At 44.0% G+C, this 26,617-nt stretch overlaps 4 protein-coding genes across 6 annotated transcripts; 2 read left to right on the top strand and 2 right to left on the bottom strand.

Annotated features, from left to right (window-relative positions):
- The first annotated feature begins 224 nt into the window (after nt 1-224).
- On the top strand, nt 225-4,282 carry LOC4333570 (uncharacterized). Of its 2 annotated transcripts, XR_001544639.3 has the most exons (4): nt 225-562; nt 848-1,031; nt 1,847-1,945; nt 3,121-4,282. XR_001544639.3 is itself a non-coding variant. In XM_015776055.3 (3 exons), the coding sequence occupies exons 1-2, from the start codon at nt 239-241 to the stop codon at nt 1,022-1,024; spliced, it is 501 nt and encodes a 166-aa protein (XP_015631541.1). In that variant the 5' UTR covers nt 225-238; the 3' UTR covers nt 1,025-1,031; nt 1,847-2,206. The 2 variants fall into 2 exon arrangements, 1 of the variants encoding a protein (XP_015631541.1); XM_015776055.3 differs by lacking the exon at nt 3,121-4,282 and having other exon boundaries at nt 1,847-2,206.
- LOC4333569 (probable cyclic nucleotide-gated ion channel 6) lies at nt 2,896-6,973 on the bottom strand. Of its 2 annotated transcripts, none has more exons than XM_066308682.1 (4): nt 6,832-6,973; nt 5,886-6,724; nt 4,939-5,243; nt 2,896-4,143 (listed from the first exon to the last, which is right to left on the bottom strand). In XM_066308682.1, exons 2-4 carry the CDS (start codon nt 6,687-6,689, stop codon nt 3,117-3,119), a joined length of 2,136 nt encoding a protein of 711 aa, XP_066164779.1. In that variant the 5' UTR covers nt 6,690-6,724; nt 6,832-6,973; the 3' UTR covers nt 2,896-3,116. The 2 variants fall into 2 exon arrangements, with proteins under 2 accessions (XP_066164779.1, XP_015631537.1); XM_015776051.3 differs by having other exon boundaries at nt 6,821-6,971.
- A 135-nt stretch (nt 6,974-7,108) lies between these two features.
- On the top strand, nt 7,109-8,924 carry LOC4333568 (protein WHAT'S THIS FACTOR 9, mitochondrial). Its single transcript, XM_015776054.2, has one exon. The coding sequence runs from the start codon at nt 7,182-7,184 to the stop codon at nt 8,520-8,522; it is 1,341 nt and encodes a 446-aa protein (XP_015631540.1). The 5' UTR covers nt 7,109-7,181; the 3' UTR covers nt 8,523-8,924.
- Nucleotides 8,925-9,775: 851 nt separating this feature from the next.
- Nucleotides 9,776-13,961, bottom strand: LOC4333567 (cell division protein FtsZ homolog 2-1, chloroplastic). The gene is made up of 8 exons (XM_015776053.3): nt 13,625-13,961; nt 12,870-13,520; nt 12,480-12,779; nt 12,257-12,347; nt 11,632-11,756; nt 10,533-10,625; nt 10,189-10,254; nt 9,776-10,112 (listed from the first exon to the last, which is right to left on the bottom strand). Exons 2-8 carry the CDS (start codon nt 13,434-13,436, stop codon nt 9,996-9,998), a joined length of 1,359 nt encoding a protein of 452 aa, XP_015631539.1. The 5' UTR covers nt 13,437-13,520; nt 13,625-13,961; the 3' UTR covers nt 9,776-9,995.
- Nucleotides 13,962-26,617: the final 12,656 nt, after the last annotated feature.

Genomic DNA, 26,617 nt, shown 5'->3' with positions numbered 1-26,617 from the left:
AATTATCAAAAGTTTACTGTAGCATCACATTATCAAAATTATGGCGTAATTAGACTCAAAAGATTCGTCTCACGAATTAGTCTAATATTATGAAATGAGTTTTTTAATTAGTATATGTTTAATACACTAAATTAGTGTCCAAACATTCGATGTGACATGTACTTGGAATAAGTCACTGGAAACCAAACAGCCCCTTAATAGTACTCATTTGGCTCCAGAGGGGCAGGAGCGACCAAAAATGGGCTTCGTCACGGCGGCGGCCGACGCGGTGGTGGCGCTGCTCTCCTTGACCATGGCGGTGGCGGCGCCGCTGTTCGACGCCCAGGTCGTCCTCCCTCGCGGCCTCTACCCGGCGCCGCTCGTCGGCATCCACCGGTGGTTCGCCGCCGAGTTCGGCCACTACCTCGTCGCCGACCCGCCGCCCTTCTTCCGCGGCCTCGTTTGGCTCGACCTCGCCTTCCTCTGGCCGGTCTGCGTCGCCAACCTCTACGGCATCCTCGCGCGCCGCCCCTGGTCCGCCGCCACCTCCATCATGGCGGGCGTCTACGTGCTCACCTACATGGTAACGAACTCTCTCGATTGCTTTCTCGCCTTCTTAGATCGGTCAGGATGATTGTGATCTGATCGAGCACGGCATAGGAGAGATGGATTTGGCTAGTTATTGGGGGGAAATTCCACTTTCATGCTACTTGTTTCCCTAATTGCTTGCTGGAGTAGATCTATTGGATTCTACTACATTCAGAATTGTTTCATTAGTCAACCAATCTTTGTGTGATATAATTGATAGCGTCTTATTATACCATGAGTCTTCTTGATTTGTTTCTAATATTGGCTGCATTTTCTTCAGTCTGCAATCTTCGGAGAGATGCTGGGCTCAGGAAGAACAACACCGAAGCTGATTCAGCTGTACGTTCCATTCGCTCTGGCTGCTGTAACTGCAGTTCTGCGTGGTTTCTGCTCATGCTCAGCACAGGCTACTGCTGTTGCATCTCATGCCCCAACTGCTCGGAAGAAAAGGCTCTAGATCAGATGTAAGTTTACAACATATGTCCTAAAAGAGATCAGATGTAAGTATCACTAGATGCAAGATGCACACCCAAAAGAGAATTGATGCACACACTTGTACAGTTTACCAGTACCATTCACTATATTCCGATTCACTCGGATGTATTCCGATCCAATCAATAGAACCAGGTAATATGATTTATGGAAGGAATATGCAAGGGCATCGCTGTTGCATTAGAAAGAGACCTCGAGGATGTAGATTGGTTAAGCCATGGTTTGGCAAAAGCCTCATACCAAAGTTTACAGTGATCCTTTCAATCAAATAAATAATGAAATGGAGTTTTTTTTAGATAATGAAATGGAGTTGGTTTTAATGCATTTGTTCAAATTTATAGTTGGTCTTATTCTTTGGGATGTAGAAATGGAAAGAAAACACTGTAATAGGACATTTGAGTATCATAGGAATTGGATGGAATTCCCCATGATTCCTACGGGAATTAGGAATACAGAGAAATACCAAAGGAGGTCCCTATCATGGTGACTTCATGGATTCGCTATGAAGATGGCTGTCATGCTCAATGCCAAGGCTGGTGGTGTAACATGGGTGCTGGTACCTTTAGATGGATTGGCTCCTTCCACGGCCATGGTCACCATACCTAGGCCCCCATCATTTGGCTTTTTTCCTAATAAGCCAAAACGAATAAAAATGAATTTGTAGGTAAAACTTTTATATATGTATTCTTGGTAACTTAAAATCCAATGCTGAAAAAGAACCTACATTGAAAATATCTCAAAATTAAGTTTGAAAATTTAAATTTTGGCTTATTCTTTGGTTGTTTAGGCCATCCGACGGGAGCGGCAGCCATCAGTTATGGTGTTGGCACCCAATTGCCTATTGGTGACCTTAAAGATAGTTGGACCATACATGAGGGCAAACAAAGTAATCTCTCGTTTTAAGTTGTCATTTTATTTGTTTTTTTTTCAAATCGATGTATTATGATTCAATGTTAAAGAGTTACTACATTTGCCTCAAGCAGCTTACAAAGTAATCTCTTGTTTTAAGTTAGTACCATTTTATTTGTTTTTTCAAATGGCCGTCTTAACTTAAGATACAATGTTAAAGGGTTACTATTACATTTGCCTCAAGCAGCTTTGGAGCTTGGTGGTTCCCAGCCTTCAGTCCAGAGAACCCTTTGCTCAAGTCCTGAGCTGTTAATAGTTACTGCTCCTTCCGTCCCTAAATATTTTATGCCGTTGACTTTTTAAAACATGTTTGACCGTTCGTCTTATTCAAAAAAATTTAAGTAATTATTAATTCTTTTCATATCATTTGATTCATTGTTAAATATACTTTTATGTATACATATAGTTTTACATATTTAACAAAAGTTTTTGAATAAGACGAACGGTCAAACATGTTTAAAAAAGTCAATGGTGTTAAATATTTAGGGACGGAGGGAGTATTACATTTGCCTCAAGCAGATTTGGAGTTTGGTGATTCACAGCCTGTACTATATATGAGCTTGATAAACTTTGCCTTGACAGTCGTACTGATGTAGAGAAATACTAAGAAACTTTACTATGAGCTTGATAAACTTTGCTCAATTGTGTGTCTAACATCCCCTAACTAACAAGATAGAAACACCTGTTTATGTAAAGCAAGATTGGGTATAATATTTCTAGCTTTGATCAAGTACCGGTTTACGCAAAGCCGATCAACACTGTCACACTGTAGTACTCCCTCCATCTATTTTTGATAGTCATATTTCCAAATCTGAAAATTTTATTTTTGATAGGTATATTTCAATCCAACAACTTATCATCTTAATGACTTTCTTGGATTTAATACATGACTCTTCATTCTTCCACACATGATTGGCTACATGGGCATTGAGAAATGTAAATATTAATGAATCACTTGTTTACGAGGAATGACTAGTAGCACATTTAAATAGATGATAAGTAGAATTACTTATCCTTAGTCTGTGTGCCAAGATGAAATATGACTATCAAATGGAGGGAGTACTGCACTGCACAGCTAAATCCGACAACATTTACTCACAATTTACACCCATTTCATAAGCGCTAATTCACATGCATTTGCCGGCTGATCAGTAATCGGCGCCGAAATCAGGCTCGGAGGGCTTGGGCATGGGCATCATGAGGACCTCGTCGGCCCGCCTGGATCGCTGCCGGTGGACGCCGCGCATGGCGTTGGCGGCGAAGCGCGACACCAGCATGGTGGTCTTGAGCCCCGTCGACGAGCGGATCGCGGCGGCCTCCTCCTCCTCCTCCTCCCTCCGCCGCAGCTCCGCCGCCCTCCGCTTGAGGTGGCGCCTCCAGGCGGCCTGGATGTAGGTGGCCGCCCACGTCCGCCACTGCTGGGAGTAGAACCGGAAGGTGTGCTGCACCTGCTTGCTGTGCATCCGGCGGAACTGCCCCGCCACGAACTTGAGCTCGTCGGAGTGGAGGGCGAAGGCCTCGACCTCGGAGAGGGCCCTGACGGTGCGGGTGGAGGAGGGGAGGGAGAGGCCGGCCTTGGGGTCGAGCGCCCAGGTGAGGAGCTCCTCGCCGCAGAAGTCGCTCTCCTCGAGGAGGCTGCGGTTGAAGAAGCCGGAGCGGCCGCCGTCGGTGGTGATGCTCTCGAGGCAGCCGCGGATGATGAAGAGCATCTGGTCGACGGGGTCGCCCTCGCGGATGATGAAGGTGCGCTCGGTGTAGAGGGCGGGGCGGAGGCGCTCGCAGATGGCGTCGAGGAGGCGCTCGTCCATGTTGGCGAAGAGCGGGACGCGGCGGACGAGGCCGAGGCAGAGGTGGCGCTTGATGTCGCGGCGGAGGTCCTTGGGGAGGTTGGCGACGAGGACCTCCTCGTCGACGCCCCGGGTGTTGACCCACTTGTAGGCGTCGTAGCGGCGGACGCGCTCCCGGAGCTCCTGGGGGAGGAGGCGGTGGTGCATCCACTGCTCCGAGTCGCGCCGCTTCACCCGCATCTCCTCCAGCCTCACCGTCATCGACTGCAGGTACGTCTGGATGTTGCCGATCAGCATCGCCATCAGGATCAGCCCGAACGTCGCCAGGAATATCGAGAACAGCGCCTCCCCCGTGTATATGCTCGTCTGCAGCCCTTGCCCCAGCGTGCTGCATCCATCCTCAAATTAATTATTCTCACACCAAATTTCTCAACATTCTCATAGGAATCGTTTCTAATTTGAGTAAATTGCACTTTGCACTTGATAAAGCGGCACTTCTACTTTCACTTTACATCAGATTTAGCACATATTTTCAGTCTACATCAGGTTGTTGCCTTCAAACAAATTTCACTTAGCACCAGGATATACATCATCAAATTTTTAGAAATTTCATTAAAATTTATAAAATATGGATGACTTTGTGAAACGTGGTCTAAATTAATTTTTCTTACGATTAAAAATAGCAGGAGAGACTCCTACTGCGATATACTCCCTCCATCCCAAAATGTTTGACGCCGTTGACTTTTTTAAGAATGTTTGACCGTTCGTCTTATTCAAAAAATTTAAGTAATTATTAATTCTTTTCGTATCATTTGATTTATTGTTAAATATACTTTCATGTATTCATATAGTTTTACACATTTCATAAAAGTTTTTGAATAAGACGAATGGTCAAACATGTTTAAAAAAGTCAACGGTGTCAAATATTTAGGGAAGGAGGGAGTATTCATTTTTGACGACTAAAAAAATCATTTACTCGTGATTTATAAAATTTTCCTTCATTCATATGACGCAATCTAGTATACAAAATAAAAAACATTTGGATATACCCTAATGCAAAGTGAACATAAGTACTAAAACCCGGTGTAAGTGAAATATGATACAATCTATTCTGTGCGAAGCAATTTACACTTTTAATTTCAATTTCGATAGTATTTGCGGCAAAAATAAAAAATTGTCGAACCTGAGGTTGGCAAGGCCCCACCAGAGGCAGTAGAGGAGCTTGGAGGTGAAGTCGTTGGACTTGATGACGTCGGACCTGACGGCCGGCGTGTAGATGCCGTAGTTGAAGGGCATGACGCCGTCCCTAGGCTCGCACGTCTCGTTGATGTACTGCCGCGTGATGGTTCGCCACTCGAGGAACCCTTTTTGGTGGTCGTTGCCGCAGTACATGTAGATCTTGTTGCATCCCGGGAACTCGTTGCACGCCTTCTTCCAGCAATCGCTCACCCTCTCGATCGACAGCAAGTACCACGATGCCCCCACGATCTATAAAAAAACACATGTAAATTGTTGGAAAGCTCTTTTAATCACTGGAAAATAGACGTTCACTCGTTTGAACTCGTTTATTAATGAATAGTTAAAACAATCTGAAAAAAAAATCTAATAATGTACATAATATATCTCTCCACAAACACATAAGCTCAAATTTAACTTCTACAATTTTTTAAAAATAATAATTTTGAATATGAATATACGTTAATTTATTATTTTTATTATAACTTATAGAAATTAAATTTAAACTTACACAATCGTAAAGTGATATATTACATACTACCTCCATCCCAAAATACATGTCATTCTAGATTGTTTAGCATGTAATATGGTTAAGAGAAGAAGACTATAATACCCCTTAATAAATAATGTATAGTTGGACGTGAGATGGTGGTTGGTGGTAGAATGAGAAAGATTTGAATTGTAGACAATTATTTTAGGACAACTTTTAAATGTTAGAAATGTAAGTACTGTGAGACGGAGGAAATATTAATTTATTTTTTATTTTCTTTAATTTTTTATAACTATTTAATTGACATGTATTAAATGAGTGATTATAATCTCTACTCCGTTAATGGTGATCTTCAGTTCTTGGTCGTGGAAATGAATGGAGATTTTGTATGCGTATGTACTTACGTGGCTGGCGAGCATGTACCAGAGGAGGTAGTAGGCGGCGCCGGCGTAGGCGGACTCGGCGAAGGCGCCGCTGGTGCGCTTGAGCTCGGAGGAGAGAGGGTAGATGCGGACGACGCGGGGGATGTACTGGAGGAAGACGATGATGAGGAGCGCGTCCTTGGTGGACAGCACGGCGGCGCCCTTGGACCGGTGGAGGAACTTCCAGATCACGATCTGCGGGAGCGGGAGCACGGAGAGGAGGTCGGCGGCGAAGAACCGCCGGAAGTACCGGGCGGCGATCTGGGCGGTGTCGATGACGAGCTCGCCGCGGCCGAATACGCGGGACGACGGAGCGATGTAAGCGGTCCGGAACTGGAGCACGATCCGCGCCGCGAAGAAGAGGTCCACGACGGTGCGCACGACGCTGGCGGAGATGGCCAGGTCGCGGCTGATCCCCACGCACAGGTTGCCGCCGTTCGCCGTCACCTGGGGCGCGTAGAAGAACACCGGGTCGACGGCGATGGAGACGATGCAGGAGACCACGAAGCTGCGGTTCAGGCGCACCAGCAGCCGGTCCTGCGGGTCGAAGATCTTGCGGGAGGTGTTCTTCAGGTCCTCCTGGAACACCACCGCCATGGCCGCCCCCGTCCGCAGCGACCGCCCCAGCGTCCGCAGCTGCGCCGACCCCTGCGTGATCATCCCGCGCGCCAGGGCCTCCGGCTGCGCCAGCCGCCGCAGTGACACGCCACCCCCATAGTCGATGTGGAACGCCGACCGCTTCGTCGCCAGCTCCCCGCCGCCGCCGCCACCGGACGCGTACGACATCCTCGGACTCTCTCGTCGATCGTCACCAAGCCCACCTACACATGAAAACAAAAAATGCGAATCAATTCCAATTCGGAGAGAGATTGGTGTCTCCGGTGAAAGAACAAGAGGAGGAAGATCTCATCGTGTACCTCACGAATACCTCGTAGCCGCCATTAATGGTGCTCCTGGATGGTTGATCGGATTCATGGCGACGCCATTAATCACCCACAGCTTCTCGTTGGAGAAATTTCCCCCAAATGAAATGAATCGCTGCGAATTCGAGCATATGGAGTGGATGGGATGGACGCGCGCGCGAGCAACACGGCGAAGTTTCTGTTCCTCATTTCCGCTTCCATTTTGGGCCAAAACATGGGCCACCGGGCGGCCCAAAAACCCATCGCGGCGGCTAAAAGCGGCAGGCGCGTCACCCACCGTCCGATCCGCTCATCTCGTCGTCGTCTTCGCCGCCGCCGACGCCGCACCCAAAACCCTCGCAAAACCGCAGCGAAAATGCGCGCCCTCCTGCCGCGGCTGCCGCGGCGGCAGCGGCGGCCGGGGCCGGAGCTGCGCGTCCCGGCGAGGGGGCTCCTGGAGGCGCGGGTGCCGTGGGTGCGGGACCGGGCGCTGGACCACGTGGTGGAGCGGGAGCGCCACCTGGTGCCGTTCCTGCTCGCCAAGGACGCGCTCCTCTCGGCGGCGCCGCCGCCGCACGCCGTGCCGCTCCACTCGCTGCCGTCCACCATCCCGTTCCCGTTCCGCCCGCTCCGCTTCCTCCGGCTCTACACGTCCGCCTTCGCGCTCTCGCCGCACCCCGTCGCCGTCTCCCCGACGCCCCGCCTCGCGGGGATCCACTCCGCGGAGGCGCAGGTGCTCGACTCCACCCGCGCCGACGCCGCCGACCGCCTCCTGCGCCTCCTCATGCTGGCCCCGGCCCGCGCGCTCCCGCTCCACCTCGTCGCCCGCCTCCGCCTCGACCTCGGCCTCGCCCCCGACTTCCCCCGGTCGCTCCTCCCCAACTACCCGGACTACTTCGCGCTCTCCCGCGACGGCGCCCTCCTCGAGCTCGTCTGCTACCGGAAGGACCTTGCCGTGTCGGCAATGCAGTCCTACGCGCAGCGCACCGGCGGGTACAAGGTCGGCGACGCGGTCCCCTTCCCGCTCTCGTTCCCGCGAGGGTTCGAGCTCGACAAGAAGGTGCGCAAGTGGCTCGACGACTGGCAGAGGCTGCCATACATCTCGCCGTACGAGGACGGCTCACACCTGACACCGAGGAGCGACATCACGGAGAAGAGGACCGCGGCGGTGCTGCACGAGGTGCTGAGCCTCACCGTGGGGAAGAAGATGGAGAAGGAGGTGCTGGTGAAGCTCGGCGAGGCCCTGCGGCTGCCGCCGGGGTTCAGGAAGGTGTTGGCGAGGCACCCGGGGATCTTCTACTTATCTCACAAGCTGAGGACGCAGACGGTGGTGCTCCGGGAGTCATTCCGGCGGCATATGCTGGTCGACAAGCACCCGATGATGGGGATAAGGTATCAGTACCTGCATTTGATGCATATGGGGCAGGAGGAGGCCGGGAAGCGCAAGGGCAAGGGTCGGAAGACAGTTCGCGGCGAGCAGATGATAGGGGAGGAGTTTGGTGCGGAGGGCGAGAATGACGATGAAGAAGACGAAGAGTATGATGATGATGAGGAGGAAGACATGGAAGCTGGTGTTGCTTCTGGAGATGAGGACAGCGATGATGATGATGATGATGAGGAAGGTGAGAAGGAAGATATGGAAGCTGGTGTTGCTTCTAGAGATGAGGACAGTGATGATGAGGATGCGGATGATACCGATCACGCCGCAAAGGGATAGAGGTACCAAGCACAGGTCGAAGTTGGCGCTTGCATTCGAATTGGTCATCAAGATGATTTTGGTGGCAGTCTATCAACTCCATGAATAATCACAGGTTGAAATTGGAGCTTGTGTTGCAAATGGGCTTCAAGATGATTTCGCTGACAGTCTGTCGCTCCATGAACACACAGGGAACAGTGAGCAACAGAATGTACAATCAAGTAATCAACTACCATGGTAGGCAGAAATCCTGTTTAAGAGGATTGAATGTTTGACTGCACTATCAAGCAGTTGATAGTTGAGTGCAAACATTCTTGTATTACCTGGATTCACTTCAGTTTTGTTTTTCCATACATGCCTTAGTTTGTTAAGTATTGTAATCTTATAATAGCCTGAATACATGAAGCTGGCTCATTTATTTTCCGTTCAGTTTACTGATAAGCTGGTGAGTTCAAGTAAAATGGGCTTCCTCATTTATATTCTAGCTATAATATTCTACGCATATCTGTGTGTATTGGATTCACTTGGAATTGCTTTGTATTTATTGCAATTCAGTCGAGGAATTTCATTTTGTTTCGTTGTCGAGAAATTTCTTACTGCACCGAATATCTAATACAACAAACATATATGTGCTTTAGTTCTGGGTTCACATCTTTGCCAAATACAATAAAGATGCGAAAGCAATATTGTGTACATTCTGAAAGTAATATTTTGTATATTCTAGTGTCTGTGGGGCAAGGTTGCTCTGAGGGAGGTTATCGTGTAAAAATATAAAAAATGATCAATTAAAACAAGTAAAAAAAAAGATATGTGCCACTCCAAAGCAAACAGCTCTAAAAACTGTCGTTCTAAAGATGATCGGTTCGTTTTTAGCGCTTTATTGTACAATTTTCACCCAGGAGGCCATTCTCTCTTTGCATTGTTCAAATGGTCTCAATGGTTTTACACAGGTTAACGACATGAAAAACATCCTTTATATCCGTTGTCGTTGAATCGTTACTGTTATCCCTGATTCAATTTCGCCAATCATAGGCACGCACAACTTTTGAACCTGTATTTTAACCGAAGTGAACACTCATAATCATAGTGCTTGGTAAGTTTAAGCACCAAGTGACAATAGTGATTATGGCATAGAAACCAAAATTAAGGGATACGATTTGCCATGCTTGTCAGGCAATGCACACACAATGTCGATAAAACAGAGGAACCTCCAGGCTCTCAACCGAGTAAAAGCCTCGTGAGATGAACACAACTTGAGTAGGGGCATATGATCATTTTGACCTACTGGGATAAAACGATTTCTATAGCATTAGCAAGCTCATTGCTACAAATTATTAACAGTAAGATCTCAAAATATAGAACATAAGGGAGTAAACAAAACTGAACAACCAAACAACTACAGTACTGTACATGCCTGGTATCCTACATGAGGCGACTGATCTAGGAGAATGCTGATAAGCATAGATACTGGGCAAGGGAAGGGAGCCTGGGCAGTCAGACTCGCGGGAAGCGAGAAGGTCCTCTCCTCCGAAGGAACTCAGGAATCTCAATCATGCTGCCTTCTGCAGAGGATGGGCGTCGACCATTGTCTCCTTGCGTTTGTTGGCCACCCTTCAGTTGCCAAAGTGAAACCAGGTAAGTATTTTTGTCGTGCAACTCGGGCCAGCAGTTATTTAACTGCATTTACCTTTGTGGTGCGACCTTCTGGTTCATCTTGACGTTTGAAGCCAGTGGCAATCAAGGTTATGCTCACCTGCGTGCAGAAACAAAATTATGTGCATACATAATTTCAGGTACAAACCAAATGGTGAGTTGCAAATTTGTCGAAACTAATGAGTAATGGCACATAACTGGAGTATTGGACCACGATGTTAGGTATATTGGACAAGAAAATTATATTGAAAAAAATTGTATATGGCACCGAGTGAAGGTTTATAACAGCTGCAAGTATAAACTTATGCACCAGCTGAACCATATTTTCAAGATATTTGATAAGAAAACTATATCAAGATAAATTTGTCTGTGACTTACTTGGCCATTGAGTGATGGGTCTATGACAGCACCAAATATCAGATTAGCATTTGGATCAACAAGGTCATAGATGATCTCAGCAGCAGAATTCACCTGAAATAATATAAATAAAGGAAAAAAAGGTTAAGCGACTTCCAGTTAAAATATTATAATGGCTTCGTCAGCTTAATATTTGTATTTTTTTATGAAACAGAAGATTCCTACTTTTAAATATACTGCTGGTGCTGGAAATATGGAATGTGATGACGGCCAAGTGTGGAATTTGCCTAGTGTAAAACAGTCAATGTATATACTATGGAACACCAATGTGGCCTAGGTGCCTAACAGTGGAGTACAAGCTTGTGGCTGCTAGGTTCATGAGGTTCAACACACGCATTATAGCAACTATGTTAGTGAGGTTCAACACACGCATTATAGCAACTATGTTAGTGAGGTTAGAAAAGTAATTTTCTTTTTGAAAGAAAAAAACTCAAGAGAGGAAACACCATAGTGAAAGAATCTGCTAGATTGCTGTCAAACCAGCATGCATATGCTAATACTACCTGAAAATGGTAGAGGCACGTGCAGTGGTTTCAGTAAAAACAAGGCAGTATTAGAATTCTAATCTAGCTAAGGCGATAGAGTGACAGACCTATGGTGTAAAAAGATCCAAGACAGTGGTTTATCATGCCACTTACAGACTTCCAAAATTTGATCAACCATTTAAGTTGAACACATTGATGCATTGAACTAACTAAAGAAGATTGTGTTACATGTAGTACTGTAACAGGGAATCAGTGTTTCAGCCTGTCACTTGGGCTATTTGAAAATCAACCAAGTAAAGCCTGAAAGATAGAGCTTCAAATCAAGCAAGCATTTGAAATATAGCCCCATGGTAGATTGGAAGGTAATTTAGCTACTCAACCACACTTATCAGCAGTATGTATGCTGTAGAGTGAATAATATAGCAACATTTCACTATCACATACAAACAAAAAAGAATTGCAGTTGCTGTCTCCTAACATTTCCTTTTTCAGCTGATTGTTATTCATGTTATGTTAGATGCATGATAACATACAGAAAATATGATGCAAACATACTAGAAAAAGATTAACCAAACCTCAAACAAAGTCATATCAGCTCCCCCAGTGATATTCCACACAATGCCTGTAGCTCTTTCAATTCCAATGTCTAGCAGTGGTGACTGAATGGCATTAAGAGCAGCATCTCTTGCTCTTGACTTCCCTGAAAATTTATAATAACATGCTAAATAAACATATGGGTAAAATTCAATCTAAGCTATGTATGGTCCCTGTGGAAACAACAAAACATCACAATGTACTATATAATTCATAACTCCCCTTGTCATATATCATCCATTGGTTACTTCGTATAAAAAAAATTAATGTCTTTTACTGATTTGTTTGTCTCTATTGCATAATCCCTTCACAATACAAGAACCTGTTGCACTTTCCACTTAGATTTCTCCATAAGAGAAATAATGAGACCAATGTAAGAAAAAGAAAAGGTAGACATACTTATTAACATAGGGAAATAATTACCAAGTGGAATCTTTGCGGGGAAAACTACTCGAACATCAAGGAAGAGCTAATTCCAGAAAAGAGCAAATACAGAAAGAAGGGAGTTGGATCATAACGTATTATGGTTTATGCTAATTCCAGAAAGCACAATTCCAAAAGACAAATTAAAGAAATACATAGATAAAACTTGTCCAAATGCAATACCTGTAGCCGTTCCAATACCCATCAAGGATGAGCCTGCATTTTGCATGATGGCTCGAACATCAGCAAAATCAACATTAACCAACCCAGGAACCTGCAAAGGAGAAGAGTCCGTTAACTTTATACAAATTAGATAGCACTGAAATGCTCAATTAATCCACATCATACTTCCGCATTCCAACTTTCACTACCAAACCAATGCAGTTATATGCAGACATTATCTTACCGTGATAATATCAGAGATACCACGAATTCCTTGTCGAAGAATATCATCAGCCAAGTTGAATGCTTCGGTTACTGGAGTATTTGGAGAAACAGCAGACAACAGCTTGTCATTTGGGATGACAATGAGGGTGTCCACACTATTTCTCAAGGCTGCTATTCCTTCTTGAGCCTGAACTGCCCGTCTCCTCCCTTCAAATGAGAATGGTGTCGTCACGATGCCAACTGTCAGTATACCCATGGACTTGGCAATTCCAGCGATTACAGGGGCACCTCCAGTTCCAGTGCCTCCACCCATCCCAGCCTGCAGTTTGGACACCAAAAGACTATTATCACATACCTCAATGTATGATGATTTCACAAGTCAAGAGACCATCTAGGGGGAAGCATTTACCGTGACAAAAACCATATCAGCACCGTAAAGAGCTTCCTGAATGGACTCGACACTTTCTTTCGCCGCATTCATCCCAATGTCAGGGTTTCCACCTGCGCCTAGACCCCGAGTCAGCTCCTGCCCAATCTGCAACCTGTTCTGCGGAAGGACCGGCGACATCCTTATCGCCTGCACATCGGTATTCACAATCCAGAACTCGACGCCGTTCATGGAGCTCTCAATCATCCTGTTGACGGCATTGGAGCCTCCTCCGCCGACCCCGACGACCTTGATCTTGGCCCCGTCGTAATCGCAGTGATCCGGCGGCGCGCCCAGCCCCTCCAGCGGGCTCCCGTTCGGAGACCCCTTCCTCGTGGCGACGACGGCCGCCTCGTCGCCGCCGCGGAGGAGGGTCACCTCAGGGTGGAGGTCCAGGAAGGAGTCTTTCTTCTGGAACGAGCGAGGCCTCGCGGCCCCCGCACAGCACCTGAACCGTGAACGTGCCAGGGTTCTTGCCTCCGCCGCCGCCTTCCCGGGACACGGCGGAGCGAGGCGAGTGCAGCACGGTAGCTGCGGCGCCGCCATCATCTCCGGTGAAGCCTAGCAATCTGTGGAGGAGGATGCAGGGGCGGACCAAACGCGGGGCATTGGGGATCGGAGTGTATCCCTTCCCTGGAAGAAGGGAAAGAAGATTTGGATTAGATCGGCAGCAAAGAGGAGGAGGAGGGAAATCCCCAAGAACCCAAGCGAACTATACTAGGGTTTATCACCAATACCTGCAAAACCTCAACAACTCAGCTCCGGCGGCGTGTCCGGCCGGCGGGGGAGCCGAGGGCTGAGGAGAAAGAAGGGAACGCACGGCCGGTGACCACCGCTCGCCGCCGCCAACAGTAGCAGGCCAAGAAACAACAAAATCACCAAAAAAAAAAGGAGAACAAATCAAGAATGAAGAATCAACAAGGTGACAAGAATGCGGCGGAGGTTCGAGAAAGGCGGCGGGGCGCGCGCGGGGGTGGGAGGAAATGTCGGTGAGGAGGACGCCCGTCGGCGCGGGGTTTGGGGATAACGAAGGAGGCTACCGCTGCGCTACTACCAGCCTACTACTACCAATCTGGCACGCACAACACAACGCACGGGAGGAAGGTGGCTGTGGGCAGCAGAGGCAGAAACGGAAAGGCCGAGAGCGGGGTGGTGACGCCAACGCCATGCGATGCCACAAGGTGCCAGGCGGGCGAGGCCCATGGACAGCGAAAGCATTGGCTGGTTTCGTGTGCCGTCCTCTGCTGATGGTGGCGGATCGATGGGTGTCTCCGTCTGGACCGTCTCCATTGGTTCCCTCGGAGGAGCAAAGGGATCCAGCGGAAACGTCCATAGTCGCCGACCGGGCGAGAGCCCGGGACTGACTGACCTTTTACTGTACGTCCATAATAGATCGATGATGATGAAGCGGCCCACAAGGCCTCAAGCCTTACGGGGACCGGCCCATCTTCCTCACCCGGAATAAAAATGAATGGGCTCAAGTTCCGCTCCTGGAGCAATTAAAGTGGCCCTCGTCAAATCCTGGGCGTCCTGGGCCTATATGAATCATCAGAACGAACCCTGCTGATAGAGGAATAAGTTCACTCTGACTCCCTTAACTAATGGTCAGATCTCATTCATCTCCCTCGATCATAAAACTCGGGGTATAACGATAGCCCCAACTATTAAAATCGCTCTCTCCTTTTTATTAAGACGGTTTTCGCTGATGTGCCGTCCACGTGGCAGCACTACTATTAAAAAAATTAAGAAATAAAGTGGGGGGGGGTCCACATATCATCTTTCTCTTAGAGCATCTCCAACAGTCTCTCCAAATCTAACTCTCTAAATGTCTATTTGGCCAACTCTCCATCTAATTTAGCCAGTCAAACTCTTATTTACTCCAACAGCATCTCCATTCATCTTCTCTATTCTAAACCTATGACAGTGGGACCCACGTGTCAGTCTCTACAACCCTTTCTTCCTCCTCATCTTTCTCCTCCTTTTCCCCAAGCCCCTCTGCTCAGCTCGCAGTAGGTGAGAGCTGGTCCTCTCCGCCGCCGCCGCCCCATCCCCATCCCCATCCGCCAGCGCCGCCACCCCATCCCCATCCGCCGCTCGCCATCCGCCACCGCCACTGCTGCCACCCCATCCCCATCAGCTGCTCGCCATCCGCCACCGCCGCCCCATCCCCATTCGCCGCTCGCCATCCGCCGCCGCCACTGCTTGGGCTGACCTCGGAGACGACGGTAGTGGACGGCAACCTCGGCTGGCGACGGATCTGGCGATGACGATGGCGACGCCAGCCAACGACCACCTCGGAGACGACGGTTGGCGAGGCGCCGACGACGGCTGGCAACGGCGCAACGACGCCCTCGAGGATCTGGCGACGGCGCGACGACGGCGGCGCCCAACAACAGCAGATCTGGTGACGGCGACTGCGCCGACGGCGGCGGCGTCCGGCAACGACGACCTCAACTGCAGCAATGGCATCTCGACGACGTGGTAGCGGAGAGAGAAAGGGGGAGAGGGATGCTGTTGGCATGGGGCCCACGATTGGCTAGGCTATTTTGGCTGGCCAAATTTGGCCAGTGGGAGGAGGACTTTGGCCAGCCAGATGGCTTGGCCATCCGGATAGCCAGTCTATTGGAGGGTGAAATTGAGCCAAAATTGTCCAAATTTAACTTGGAGAGGGGAATAAGGAGGCTGTTGGAGATGCTCTTATTTGCTCCCTACCCCTCACTCGCTTTCTCTCCCTTACCTTCTTCTCGGCGCAGCAGAGCGATGGCGGTGGCATCCCAACGTGCTCCTTGCTTGAATCTTCCTCTAGCCATGTTATTAGCTCGAATCCCCGTCTTTGACGGCCCATGTGCCCCAACCACGAGAGAGAGAGAGTGAGAAGGGGGGAGGAGGGAGGGAGAGAAGAGGGAAGGAGCCAATAGTTGCCTCCCTAGCTCCGGCTTGCCACTGCCGTCGCTTTCCCAACAGACCAAACTATTGGAAGCGTGATGGGGGAAAATGGAAGGGAGGAAAGAGAGAGAAGAGAGAGGTGAGGTAGAAGATGATATGGGGACTTATATATGGGTTTCATATATATGCTGACTTAGTCAATTGGACCATATCAACGAGCCACATGTTGGCTTTTAATAGTTAGTAGCCAACGATCAAGATATGTGGTATTATGATTGAGGGATACGAATCAGATTGAATATATATATTTAGGACTCTTAAATCAAAGTAGACTTATCCCACCAATAAATTATGAAGCGATTAGTTTGGGCCTTTCGCTTCGTTATTTTATTTGAAGTTAGTGCTCTATGTTGGTTAATCTAGTGATGCCGTAATGAGGTAATTTTTAACCATATAAAGAATATCTAACATTATGCAGGTTATCTTCATGTATTCCCACTAGCTACACTCTTGGTGTATGTTGCTTTTTGTAGGAATAACATGATACTATGCGTAATGGTGTTACACAATTGGAATTGGTAGCCAAGGATGGCGTAGTACCTACAAAATGTTGTTCTAGAATCTATATGATTTTGGAAACATTATTTTAGTCGATCATTTTATTGACGGAAGTTGGGAGGTTTGTCACATCACGCCTTTTTTAATTTCTTCCTATTTACTTCTAAGACTTTTTGGCTGTGTGTCCACGGATAGAGGCCGGAAATATAATTCATTTCCATTACCTAAGAAAATGGAACGTATAAAACGTGTGATAGTTATAATATGGCTAAACACAATTCAAAATTTTGAAATGTGTTCGTGTGAGAATGTGAGCACACTCACCCACGAATACATGAAAATTAATGTGGGTGCGCGTGTGCACGCGAATCTAAGTATGCGTCTGCCCCATTAAAATGTGGCGCGTTTTGACGCCAACAATGCATTCATGCTACATGAGACACATGCTACTAGAATGGCCACGCATCTGATTTACACATAAAAAAATGTTTTCATAGTTTTATATACAGTGTAAGTTAATTTTTTTTAACACTGCGTACCGATGATAAGGAGGTCGAACACTTAGCAAAAACTAACAAATACCTGTAGTGTCTATCTTTGTTCTTCCAGAGTCCCATGGCAGCTGAAGACAAAAATATTGCAAAATCGGCAGTTGGGCGATGATCCAGTACAACATGCAAAGGGATTGCCCTACGGAATCAGAGATACCCTTGTCCTCATTTCCTGGGCACACAGCCATGTGACCAAATCACCAAACTGCTGGGAGACTAAACTACTATATATACCACAACTAACAGCAGCATCAGACAGACCATGCCGTTTCAGTTCGTTGGTACTACACATTGACGCCGCCACGCCGAACTCCATGTGCAATACACTGACCTCTGAAGAAGTCGACCACCAATCTCTCATAAAACCTGCATGTCTACGAGCAACTCCTCATCGAGCAGGCACCCATATCTCGACCAGATTTCGCGAAAACCACCGTGATCCCGATCAGGTTCCGAAGCTGCATGCTGCTGCTGTTTGTGTCGCCAAGAACACCACCAACGTGGCTTCAGTTCCAGAGATAGATCCATCCATGTCTGATAATGGCTGCGAGCACATCGCCATGCATGGCTCGATCTTTGCCTGTCGATCGATCGATCAGCTGATCTCGGTGTTAATTAGCTCGATCGAGGTAGGATGATCTGGACATGCACAGTGACAGCCATGTTAAACCATGTGGCGGAATGGTAGATGCGGCCAAGACGATGCTGGTGCATGATGGTGATCTGATGCAGCTGATGCCTGGTCCTAACAATGTCCCGCTGATGGCCAACCTGACGGCGCAAGTGGCTGCTGCTTGTCTCCGCAACCGGAGTGAAGTGTGGCCCTAGGCAGCCTCTCCCTGGTCGGCTTCACAGCTCTTCATATACTGTTTGCTAGTATAGCATGAGTTTTCTGATGCAAAAATGGCCTGCGTTATTTAGTCTACGATCTCTGCTAGAATTGCGCCGAAAACAACATTTTTCTCTCTCTCTTTCGCAGTGTTGTTAGGCCTGTGGTTGCTCTCAAGTGAGAAAAAAACACAAATGGCCCGGAATTAACCACCATATTCGTCCAAATCCTGGGAGCTAAATAAGTCTTTCATCTCGGTGTCAGTGTGTCAACAACATTGTACTACTACTGCAGAACGTGATCAAAATGGGATGTCTGACCAACCACCCAAACGGCCAAAACCTAATACAAACTGAGATAAAATAGATGTATCACCCTACTGAACCAAAGTTCTATGTCGATGCAAATCTTGGTCGTCGTGGACTCTCCCTATACTCTCGCTCCGATCTGCATGCGTGTCCTCTTGTTTGGTGTTTAATTAGGCCGGACATTTTAATTCTTCTTTACTTTATCACTTAAGCTGTCCTAATCTCAACTGCTCGATCAAGCTACATGTTTGCCTCAGCAATTCGCAGTGTCAGAACATGCTGCCGTCTTCTTGGCCACAAAAACTCTTGGACCAATCTACTACTATCTCTCTCTGCATAATTATCGCTAACTTTTTTCACGGGTAGTGATCAGAGAAGTGCTTACAAGGTCAAGCATTGCAGCTGAACGAGTAGAGAGACCTGGAGGTATGCAGGCCACAAGATTTGGAATCATGCATACATTCAGAGGACGTGATGAGTTGATCAGTTCAGACAAAAAAAAAAGATGCAGAACTTAGTATTACTGGCCGTTGTGATCTCCAGACATGATCGTTGTGATGAGCGAAAGGCAGGGAGTTCTTATCATAGTATCGTGCATGTCAGCATGTGGACCCCATGAATGCAACTGCCACGAATTTCTGAAACGGAAGGCGATTAGTTTATTCTCGTTAATTAGATGATGATTAGTAGAGCGGTTTCTGGTCGGTGATCGAACAACGGTGTCTTTTCATAATCGTTGGGATTGTTTGAAAATTGAGGAGACAAATCTAGCCAAGAATATGGAAACTGCTGCCTGATCAAACTTTAAATTATTCTTTTCTGAATGGTGTTGTGTCCCAAATTCTCTTGTTTGGTTGATGGCATCACTGCATACGTACGCGTACGCGCGGGGATGCTGTATTAAACAAGCTGCTTTTGCTCTAAAACATATGGTGATCGTTCCCACTACTTATCGTCCGGTATCAATGATTGCATAGTTTGGTCACCAGGTTACGAAGTTAATTACATAAATCTCTTTTGATCTTTTACTTTTTTCTTAAGAAAAACTTTAATACAAGACGCTTAAATTTTGTGTAACTTGTTGGTGAACATAAAAAACGTGCCATGAGTGAAGAATACCTTAAAAACTTAATTAACCAAAGAACAACACAACTATTGTTTTATTTTTGTGGCCTAATAGAGGAGACAATTTTTTTAGAAAGATGAGAACGCTCCTCGCGCGAGCTTCCAACCTGACTCTGGAGTGAAAAATAAATATGATACTCTCTCGGTCTTAAAATATAAGAAGTTTTAGACGGATAGAACACTTCGTAGTATAACGAATCTGGACATACGCCACTCAGCTAAATTTTCATTCTCATTTGCCATCTGGTCCCACATATCAGCATCCTTGGTCACCCGGTCTATTTCTTGCTAAAGTCTGTTTGTGCAATTAGTCGAAAAAATGGAGCAACTACATACGTTCTCTAAAGTGCGAAGAACTCTAGAACGCAGATATATACTCCATATATATCTTCGATGAACACGCGGTGAAATGAAAGATGCATGACAGGCTTACGTAGTTACGAAACAGACAGATAACAGCGTATTATATATATACACAAACAAAGCCACACGTATGCGAGATAAGGACCGGTATATATACATGCAGCATCCACGGTGCATATATATATATATTAATTAAACTGTTTCTTTTTCGCAGATCGCAATGCAAAAGCAAATCATGCGATCGATCGATCAGTACGCGTGTGATCCGTCGCTGCTGCCGCTGCGGTAATATATTATATATATGATCCATCGTTATTTGTTTAATTGATTAATATTCCATTGTTAATATTGTTTTATTGATTTAATCTCATCTTTTTGGAAGTGGCACCGATCGAACGTGTGCAATGGCTGTCAGCGTCGAAGATGCAGGGTTATATGTGATCACTGTCGGCTGAGCATGCAAATGCAGAGGGAGGTTACGTTTCTTTTGCCTTCTTTTTTCCTTCAAAGTTCAAAGGCAGCATATATTATCATATCCATGGGACCATGGATCTAAACAAATTAAAGCGTGTGGCCTGTGGATAACGCTTCTGTAGTGTTCCAAATGCTTGGTTGATTGGATCATTAAGTACATTTATGTCCACGAAAGAAGAGTGAACTAGTACGATATGGAGTACTCCACTATCTTTCTAATCCGTTCCCATAATGTATGGCTCAAAATGCATGGGTAACTTCGATAGCAAAACAACCATAGCAAAATGCATGGGTTTTGTTCTTTTCTAATTCTGGATTGAATTTCCGTTTGTATGTTTTCTAAACTCCTAAATATAATGTTTCATGAAAAAAAATTCTATATAAATTGTTCTATAAATGCTTTTCTAGCACAAGTTTTCAACTTCGTAATAGTTAACTAATTCATTCGTTTCGTTCATTCATAAACATGATAATTTATTTGTTTATATAACAATCACAAAAATCAGACTATCCATCAATCTACCAGTTTTAGCTATCTTAAACAGGGCACAAGTACCATTACATCCATGTGTACTTTAGATAATAAATGTCGTTATATCCATATGTGTTAATACACAATTTGCTTTCTTTATTTTGAAGTTAAGGGATCAAAGTTGGTGGGCTAGTAATAATTTTTTTCTTAGATAAATAAGATTGAGATATATACATCCCATTCCTCGGTCTTTATAGCTAAGATGCATCGTGGTCGTGGTATGATTGTCTTTAATCTAGGGAGTGTACACTACTACAGAAAGGGTTTTTGCGTGTGGGTCAAAAGGCATCTTCCCGTGCGGAAGGCCGGCCCGCACGCCCGAGAAGGTCTACAATAATTAATCAAATTTTCGCATGTGGTCAGCCAAACCGCACAAGAAGATGCATCTTCCCGTGTGGTTGACTTAAGTGGACCGCACGAGATATAGTCGCATTATCACGTGAGATTCGTTAAGAGGACCGCGCGCGATAATGCATCTTCGTGTGCGGTCCATCATCAGGCCCCTAGGGGTGCGGTTTTTTCAGGCGCGACCATTTCTGACCTGTCTGGAACCTTCCGAGGTCTCGTACAGAAAAACCATTTCTTTAGTAGTGGTACAATCTAGGTTTAAGACTACTAAAATTTCCAAAAATTACAGTTACTTTTCTTATTCCTAGCTAGCTTGATGATAATCCGATGGTCTCGTTGCTTTCCCATTACATATTTAAAACAATGTCCCCCTTTAGATAAAAGGTTAAAGAAAAAAGTCTAACCTATAAAAAATTGCAAAATTACTTGAGATAAACTTTTAATTCATAAAATTTATAATTTACATGTAAAAAAAATTCAAACTTAGATAAAGAATAAAGTACCATATGTAACTCTACAAAATTACAGTTAAAATGAACTAAAGTGAAACCACGCTGCAATTTTAGGCCATACAGTTTTAGGTGACTGAAAAATTAAATATTTTTAAGGTGCTTGAAATTTAACAAATCCGTTAATCTATTTTTCTTAGACTTTGTATTTGGTGGGTTTATACAGATATCAGATTGCAATATGTCATCGGTCCATGAAACACAATATTGCTTCATTATTAATCAGTTTCTAGCATTCGTTGAACATAATTAACTAATCGTGGAGCCTGGAGCCTGGAGCCTGGATGCATGATTATGGACCATATTTACCATTGGTAACGTAACATATAAACACATTTCTGTTTGTAGGACACACACATTAATGATCTATTATATGACAAAATATCCCCTAGCACATATATTAAGAAAGCTTGTAAAACATGTCGAGACTCGAGAGTCAATGGGGAAAGAAAAGAGAAGGCATCTGAGACGGCCGGGATGTTCTCAATCTCATGTGGTTAATTTAATTCGGTGCATGGGCCACTTCGATTGTACGTGCAGTGCATTTCATCCACAATACAGGATTACTTCCTCCGTTTTAAAATAAAATTATTTTTTCCCAAATAAGATCATTTTTAGGCAGTTATTATATTAGAGTATGTAAAAATAGAAAACAAATGCATTGCAACTAGATTGAGGATAATTGTGTTGGGATTTGAAAAAATAAATGGTATTCTAATATTTTACTTTTGTATTGATGTGTGTGAAATGGATGAAAATTAAACTTATTTTAGGACGGGAGAAGTAGATAATAGTTACCAGCTGTTTCTTCCTTGCTACTATAAGGTGGTATGAGAATTAGATCTTGTTTGGCACTTTGGCACAGTTTTAAATCTAAGCTAGATTTTGTAAGTTATAACTTACTAATTAAATTATAGTGCTATGAAATTTTATATTTCCAATAAAATAGGGATAATGTGATTCATCTAAATACTAGTACTAATTTATAATCACAGATCAAGATCTATATGGATTTCTAAAGAGTAAATTGCACCCACGGTGCATCAACTTGGTAGATAGGTGCAATTTGGTGCAAGAACTTGAGAAATGAGCATTCTAATGCAACAACTTGGCAGCTAAGTGCAATTTAGTACAAGAACTTTATAAATGATCGCATAAATGCAACAACTTGCAAGATATGTACGATTTTGATACAATAAGTTAAGAAGTTATGCGACAACTTAATCATTTGAAGCACTTTTTTTTATACATATTCAACTTTTAAGTACTTATTTGACAGTATACTAGCATGGATTTTTTATATAAGCATATTTATATTTTTATCCTAATAACCAATAACTGAAAGTCAATTAAACTAAATATAGAAATTATTATATTTCGATTGAGATTTGGGAAGGTGAAGAAAACAAAAATTCTTAAAGGTAATTAGATGTGCAGTATAATTCTTAAAGATTAAATTTAATATTATAAGGTAATATCCGTAGGATTGCTATGTAATGACATATTGATATCATGAAAAAAAACTCACCTAGCATATGCTTAGCTAAGTTAATGCACAAAAATACTAAATTGTCAAGTTCTTGTACTAGAACGCACCCACCTGTCAAGTTGTTGCACTTGAACGTTCAATTCTCATGTTCTTGTATTATATCGCACCCACCCGCCAAGTTATTATACCGTGGATGCAATTTACTCATTTTTAAAATTAGGAATTACTACTTAGCTTAAAAAACCTCGGATAGAGTTGTCAAACGTACATGATCTATTTTCTGGTACTACACTATGCAAGGTTCTTAAGTAAATACATTGCATTTACCAATAGCTTAATTAGTTGATCTATACTGTACATATGTCGCGCGCATGCATAGATGTTAGTAGAAAGATTTCCTTTTCCACTAGCAAAGCATATGATCAAGGCCATGTTTGTGAGATTAGCTCAGGGCTAATTTTGAGAGCTAATGTTTAGTCATAAATTGGTAGGCTAAACGTTAGCCTAGGGTGGTATGTTTGGATCCATGGGTTAATTCAAGGCTAAAAGGTGGAGAGAGAGAGAGTAGAAAGAGAGGAGAGAGAAGGAGAGCTGCTTTTTTATAGTCCCCACACAAAATTAGCCCCATTAGCATCCCTTGGAGGGGCTAATGTTTTGAGGGGGGCTAATTCACATTAGCTCAAAATTAGTCCACCTGTTTGGATTCTTAAGGGCTAATTTAAGGCTAAAAGGTGAGGGCTAAACATTAGCCCATAGAACCAAATAGAGCCTAAGTTCGTAGTGTTGTAAATATTTTTCAACATCACATATAGTGGTGTATACATGACTGTCCATTACACAACACGCTCGCTCTTTATGGATAACAAAGTACAATTAACATACTCTAATAATTTAGCATGAACCAACCACGAGGGGACGCAAGGATGGCACTATCATTAATTATCTCATGCATTAACCCAATGATTTTATTTTGTTTTAGTTCTCTTTTAGCCGCAGCTCTGAGTCAAAATCAAAGTTAAGCAAACATGGAAGTTCTAAAAAAAAGTGGAGTAAACATGGAAAAACAAAGGGAAAAAAATGTCGATTGGTTGATTGCTTAACCTTTTAACGTTGTAACAGAATTGCATGACACCCCCTATACCTCTACATCAAGCATTTATCAAATCCCGTACACATTGATTGATATGGATTAACCGTTTATTGAGCAACTGGCTGACTAATTCTGTGCGATGCATGCGACCGAAAACGACGCCATTGGTAGCAAGCAACATACAGGCTGCATATTGCAGTATGCGTACACGTGTCCGCCAGCTGACCAATCGATCTCATCGGATATTTAGTTTTAAATCCAATATGTATATGCAATTTATAGCCCGAAAATGTTTACATTTTACAATGAATATAAGACCTATTTATAAGAGGTCAAGATTCTGAGAAACAACCGGTTGATTTTTCTAAGAATATGAAAAAGATAGGTTTTCCAACTTCTGACTTTTAATTTATTTTTTCGATTCTATATCTATAGTTTATCAGAATCTATACTAAAGCTAGGCTATTTAAAGAAATTTCTGATTCTAAGAGAAGCTACGGCAGTAGAAGCTCCCCAAACAGGTTCGTAGTAGTATGTTGATAATCGATCTGACCGACAGATACCCTATCCATCATATATCAATCTTGTCGTGGTCGTTGTCCATATCCAGGTGGACATCATCGCCCACGTGACACACACGCGCTCGAGACGTGCACACACCAACGCCACTGTAGCGTACGAGTGTAGGAGTAACACACAACACAATCAGTGACCCGTACTCGCGCGTCGCTGTTGGTGTTCTTCCCGATCAATCTATAGCTAGTTGGAGTAACCGATCGAGCAATTTGCAGCTCCAGCTAATATGGTAGAAGGCTCAGAAAGAGACTCGGATGACGTTTACACATTGCAACGTGTAGTAGCCACGTAGGCAAGAGACGAGAGGGGATATATCATCATCAGATATACTTATACTTCGATAGTACAGTGATAAGATGTGTGTGGTTTTATGATGAGGTCTCATGTTCAATCTTCAACACGCTGACAATTTCTTTTTAAAACCAAATCTCTTTTTAATATATCCCGATCGATCGGTTAATTTTATTATCTCACTATCGGTAACTTATCTCATTTTGACTCTAAATTACTTTTAAATAATACGATGAATACAAGTGAATATAAGTGGTGGTTATATTTATAACATAGTGATAGTATACATTTTAATTAATACAACAGTGACGGACGCACGATTCTGATGATGAGCGAAGCGTACAGAGTAACGTACGCATCGTCCAACTGGAAAAAACTGAACCTTCATAATAGCAAAAATGAAGTGATAATTGTTGTCACTAGTACAAATAAAAAAAAGAGTTGTTGCAGGAAAAATATCAAAAATAGGAAAAATGGAAATGATGATTTTGACCTTAAGAATGTTTATTGAGTAAACTGTATTGTGGTATACAAATTGCAATAAGTACATAAACTTGCAAAACATTCATTTTAATACACGAATTTGTTTTGTGCATGCTGAACCAAGGCCAAAAGAACAAACAAAGTTATTCTGGCTAATTTAAGTATTATAATTACTATTATGCTACATAAACATGTGCATAATAAGAATGCTACGTTATTAACGTCAAAATTTGGTAAGATTCTTTAGTGGATTCGGTTAAGAAAAGATTACAATCAGCCGAAGGAAGCTTATCCATAACAGATCCAGTTCGAGAAGGAGTCACGAAGACCACAACATGGCAGCTTGAGTTTATCTATTAATTAAGCAAGTTTTGTATTTAGAAAAGTTTGTGTCATGTCCAATTAGAACTTATGTTTTTTCATTTATCTTTAGAAAATTTGTATCATGTCCGACTATGGATATAAATATATATGTATACTCAGGGTCCGTGTAATTTATATCCATGGATCAATGCAATTACTTTTGGTGTATCACCATCATCTTTTCCGATGTTTTTACTTATCACCGGTAGAACTTGGCACATGATGCGGGGCTAAATCAGCTTCGATCTTTGGCGAAGGGGTAAGCCCTATGTTCCGTTGGCCCTGGCAATTGCATCGGCTACAATGGTATTGTTCAAGGTTGCATCGCTTCGACCTCTTGGATCACTCTAGTTCGGTTGATATTTTTGTCTACCTGATATTTCGATTCTATCTTTAATAGCATTGTGTTTAGAGATGCATTTGTTTAGTTGGTATTGTCTCAGTTAGGTCTGATCTTCTGTCTTAGCCAATATATCTCCACAATCACAATATTATTTTAAATAGATTTGTTATATCCATTATGTTTGCGTAGGTTTAATCGGCTCATTGAGTATTAGATTATCATATACAATCTCGTGCTGCATCGGTTAGGTCTGACCAACTAAATTGTCATTGATAATTTAGGTCTGGTTAAGCCGATAAGTTATCTTTGGATCGGACTTCCAACCGATTTATGTTTTAGTCATTAAGCCTACATCTAATATTCTGTATTAATATCGGCCGATTGGTTCATTGGATATCAACTTCATCAAATTATCATCGGCCGATTGGATTGTTTGTTCTAGTTCTTCAATTGTTTATTAAAGTGTTAGAATCTATATCGGACATATAGCCGAACGTTCAAAACCCTATTGGCATATGTTGTATCGCTACATCGGCTTGTTAGCCGATCGACTCTTTGGTCATTAATATATTTACATCTTGAAGTTGCCGAATCAAACTGATTGGCACGCCG

This window comes from Oryza sativa, chromosome 3, assembly GCF_034140825.1.
Source record: "Oryza sativa Japonica Group chromosome 3, ASM3414082v1".
Taxonomy (NCBI): Eukaryota; Viridiplantae; Streptophyta; class Magnoliopsida; order Poales; family Poaceae; genus Oryza; species Oryza sativa.
This window is presented reverse-complemented; position numbering and strand designations above follow the sequence as displayed.

What these genes read in the sequence shown, in the direction of transcription:
- LOC4333569 (XM_066308682.1), bottom strand. Translation starts at nt 6,689, where the DNA reads ATGTCGTACGCGTCCGGTGGCGGCGGCGGCGGGGAGCTGGCGACGAAG. An exon ending in GGTACATGCTCGCCAGCCAC is followed by an intron (nt 5,244 to 5,885) that starts GTAAGTACATAC and finishes GTTTTTTTATAG; the next exon opens with ATCGTGGGGGCATCGTGGTA. An exon ending in TGGGGCCTTGCCAACCTCAG is followed by an intron (nt 4,144 to 4,938) that starts GTTCGACAATTT and finishes GGATGGATGCAG; the next exon opens with CACGCTGGGGCAAGGGCTGC.
- LOC4333567 (XM_015776053.3), bottom strand. Translation starts at nt 13,436, where the DNA reads ATGATGGCGGCGCCGCAGCTACCGTGCTGCACTCGCCTCGCTCCGCCG. An exon ending in GTATCTCTGATATTATCACG is followed by an intron (nt 12,348 to 12,479) that starts GTAAGATAATGT and finishes TCTCCTTTGCAG; the next exon opens with GTTCCTGGGTTGGTTAATGT. An exon ending in GGGTATTGGAACGGCTACAG is followed by an intron (nt 11,757 to 12,256) that starts GTATTGCATTTG and finishes ATAAATTTTCAG; the next exon opens with GGAAGTCAAGAGCAAGAGAT.
- LOC4333570 (XM_015776055.3), top strand. Translation starts at nt 239, where the DNA reads ATGGGCTTCGTCACGGCGGCGGCCGACGCGGTGGTGGCGCTGCTCTCC. An exon ending in TCTACGTGCTCACCTACATG is followed by an intron (nt 563 to 847) that starts GTAACGAACTCT and finishes CATTTTCTTCAG; the next exon opens with TCTGCAATCTTCGGAGAGAT.
- LOC4333568 (XM_015776054.2), top strand. Translation starts at nt 7,182, where the DNA reads ATGCGCGCCCTCCTGCCGCGGCTGCCGCGGCGGCAGCGGCGGCCGGGG.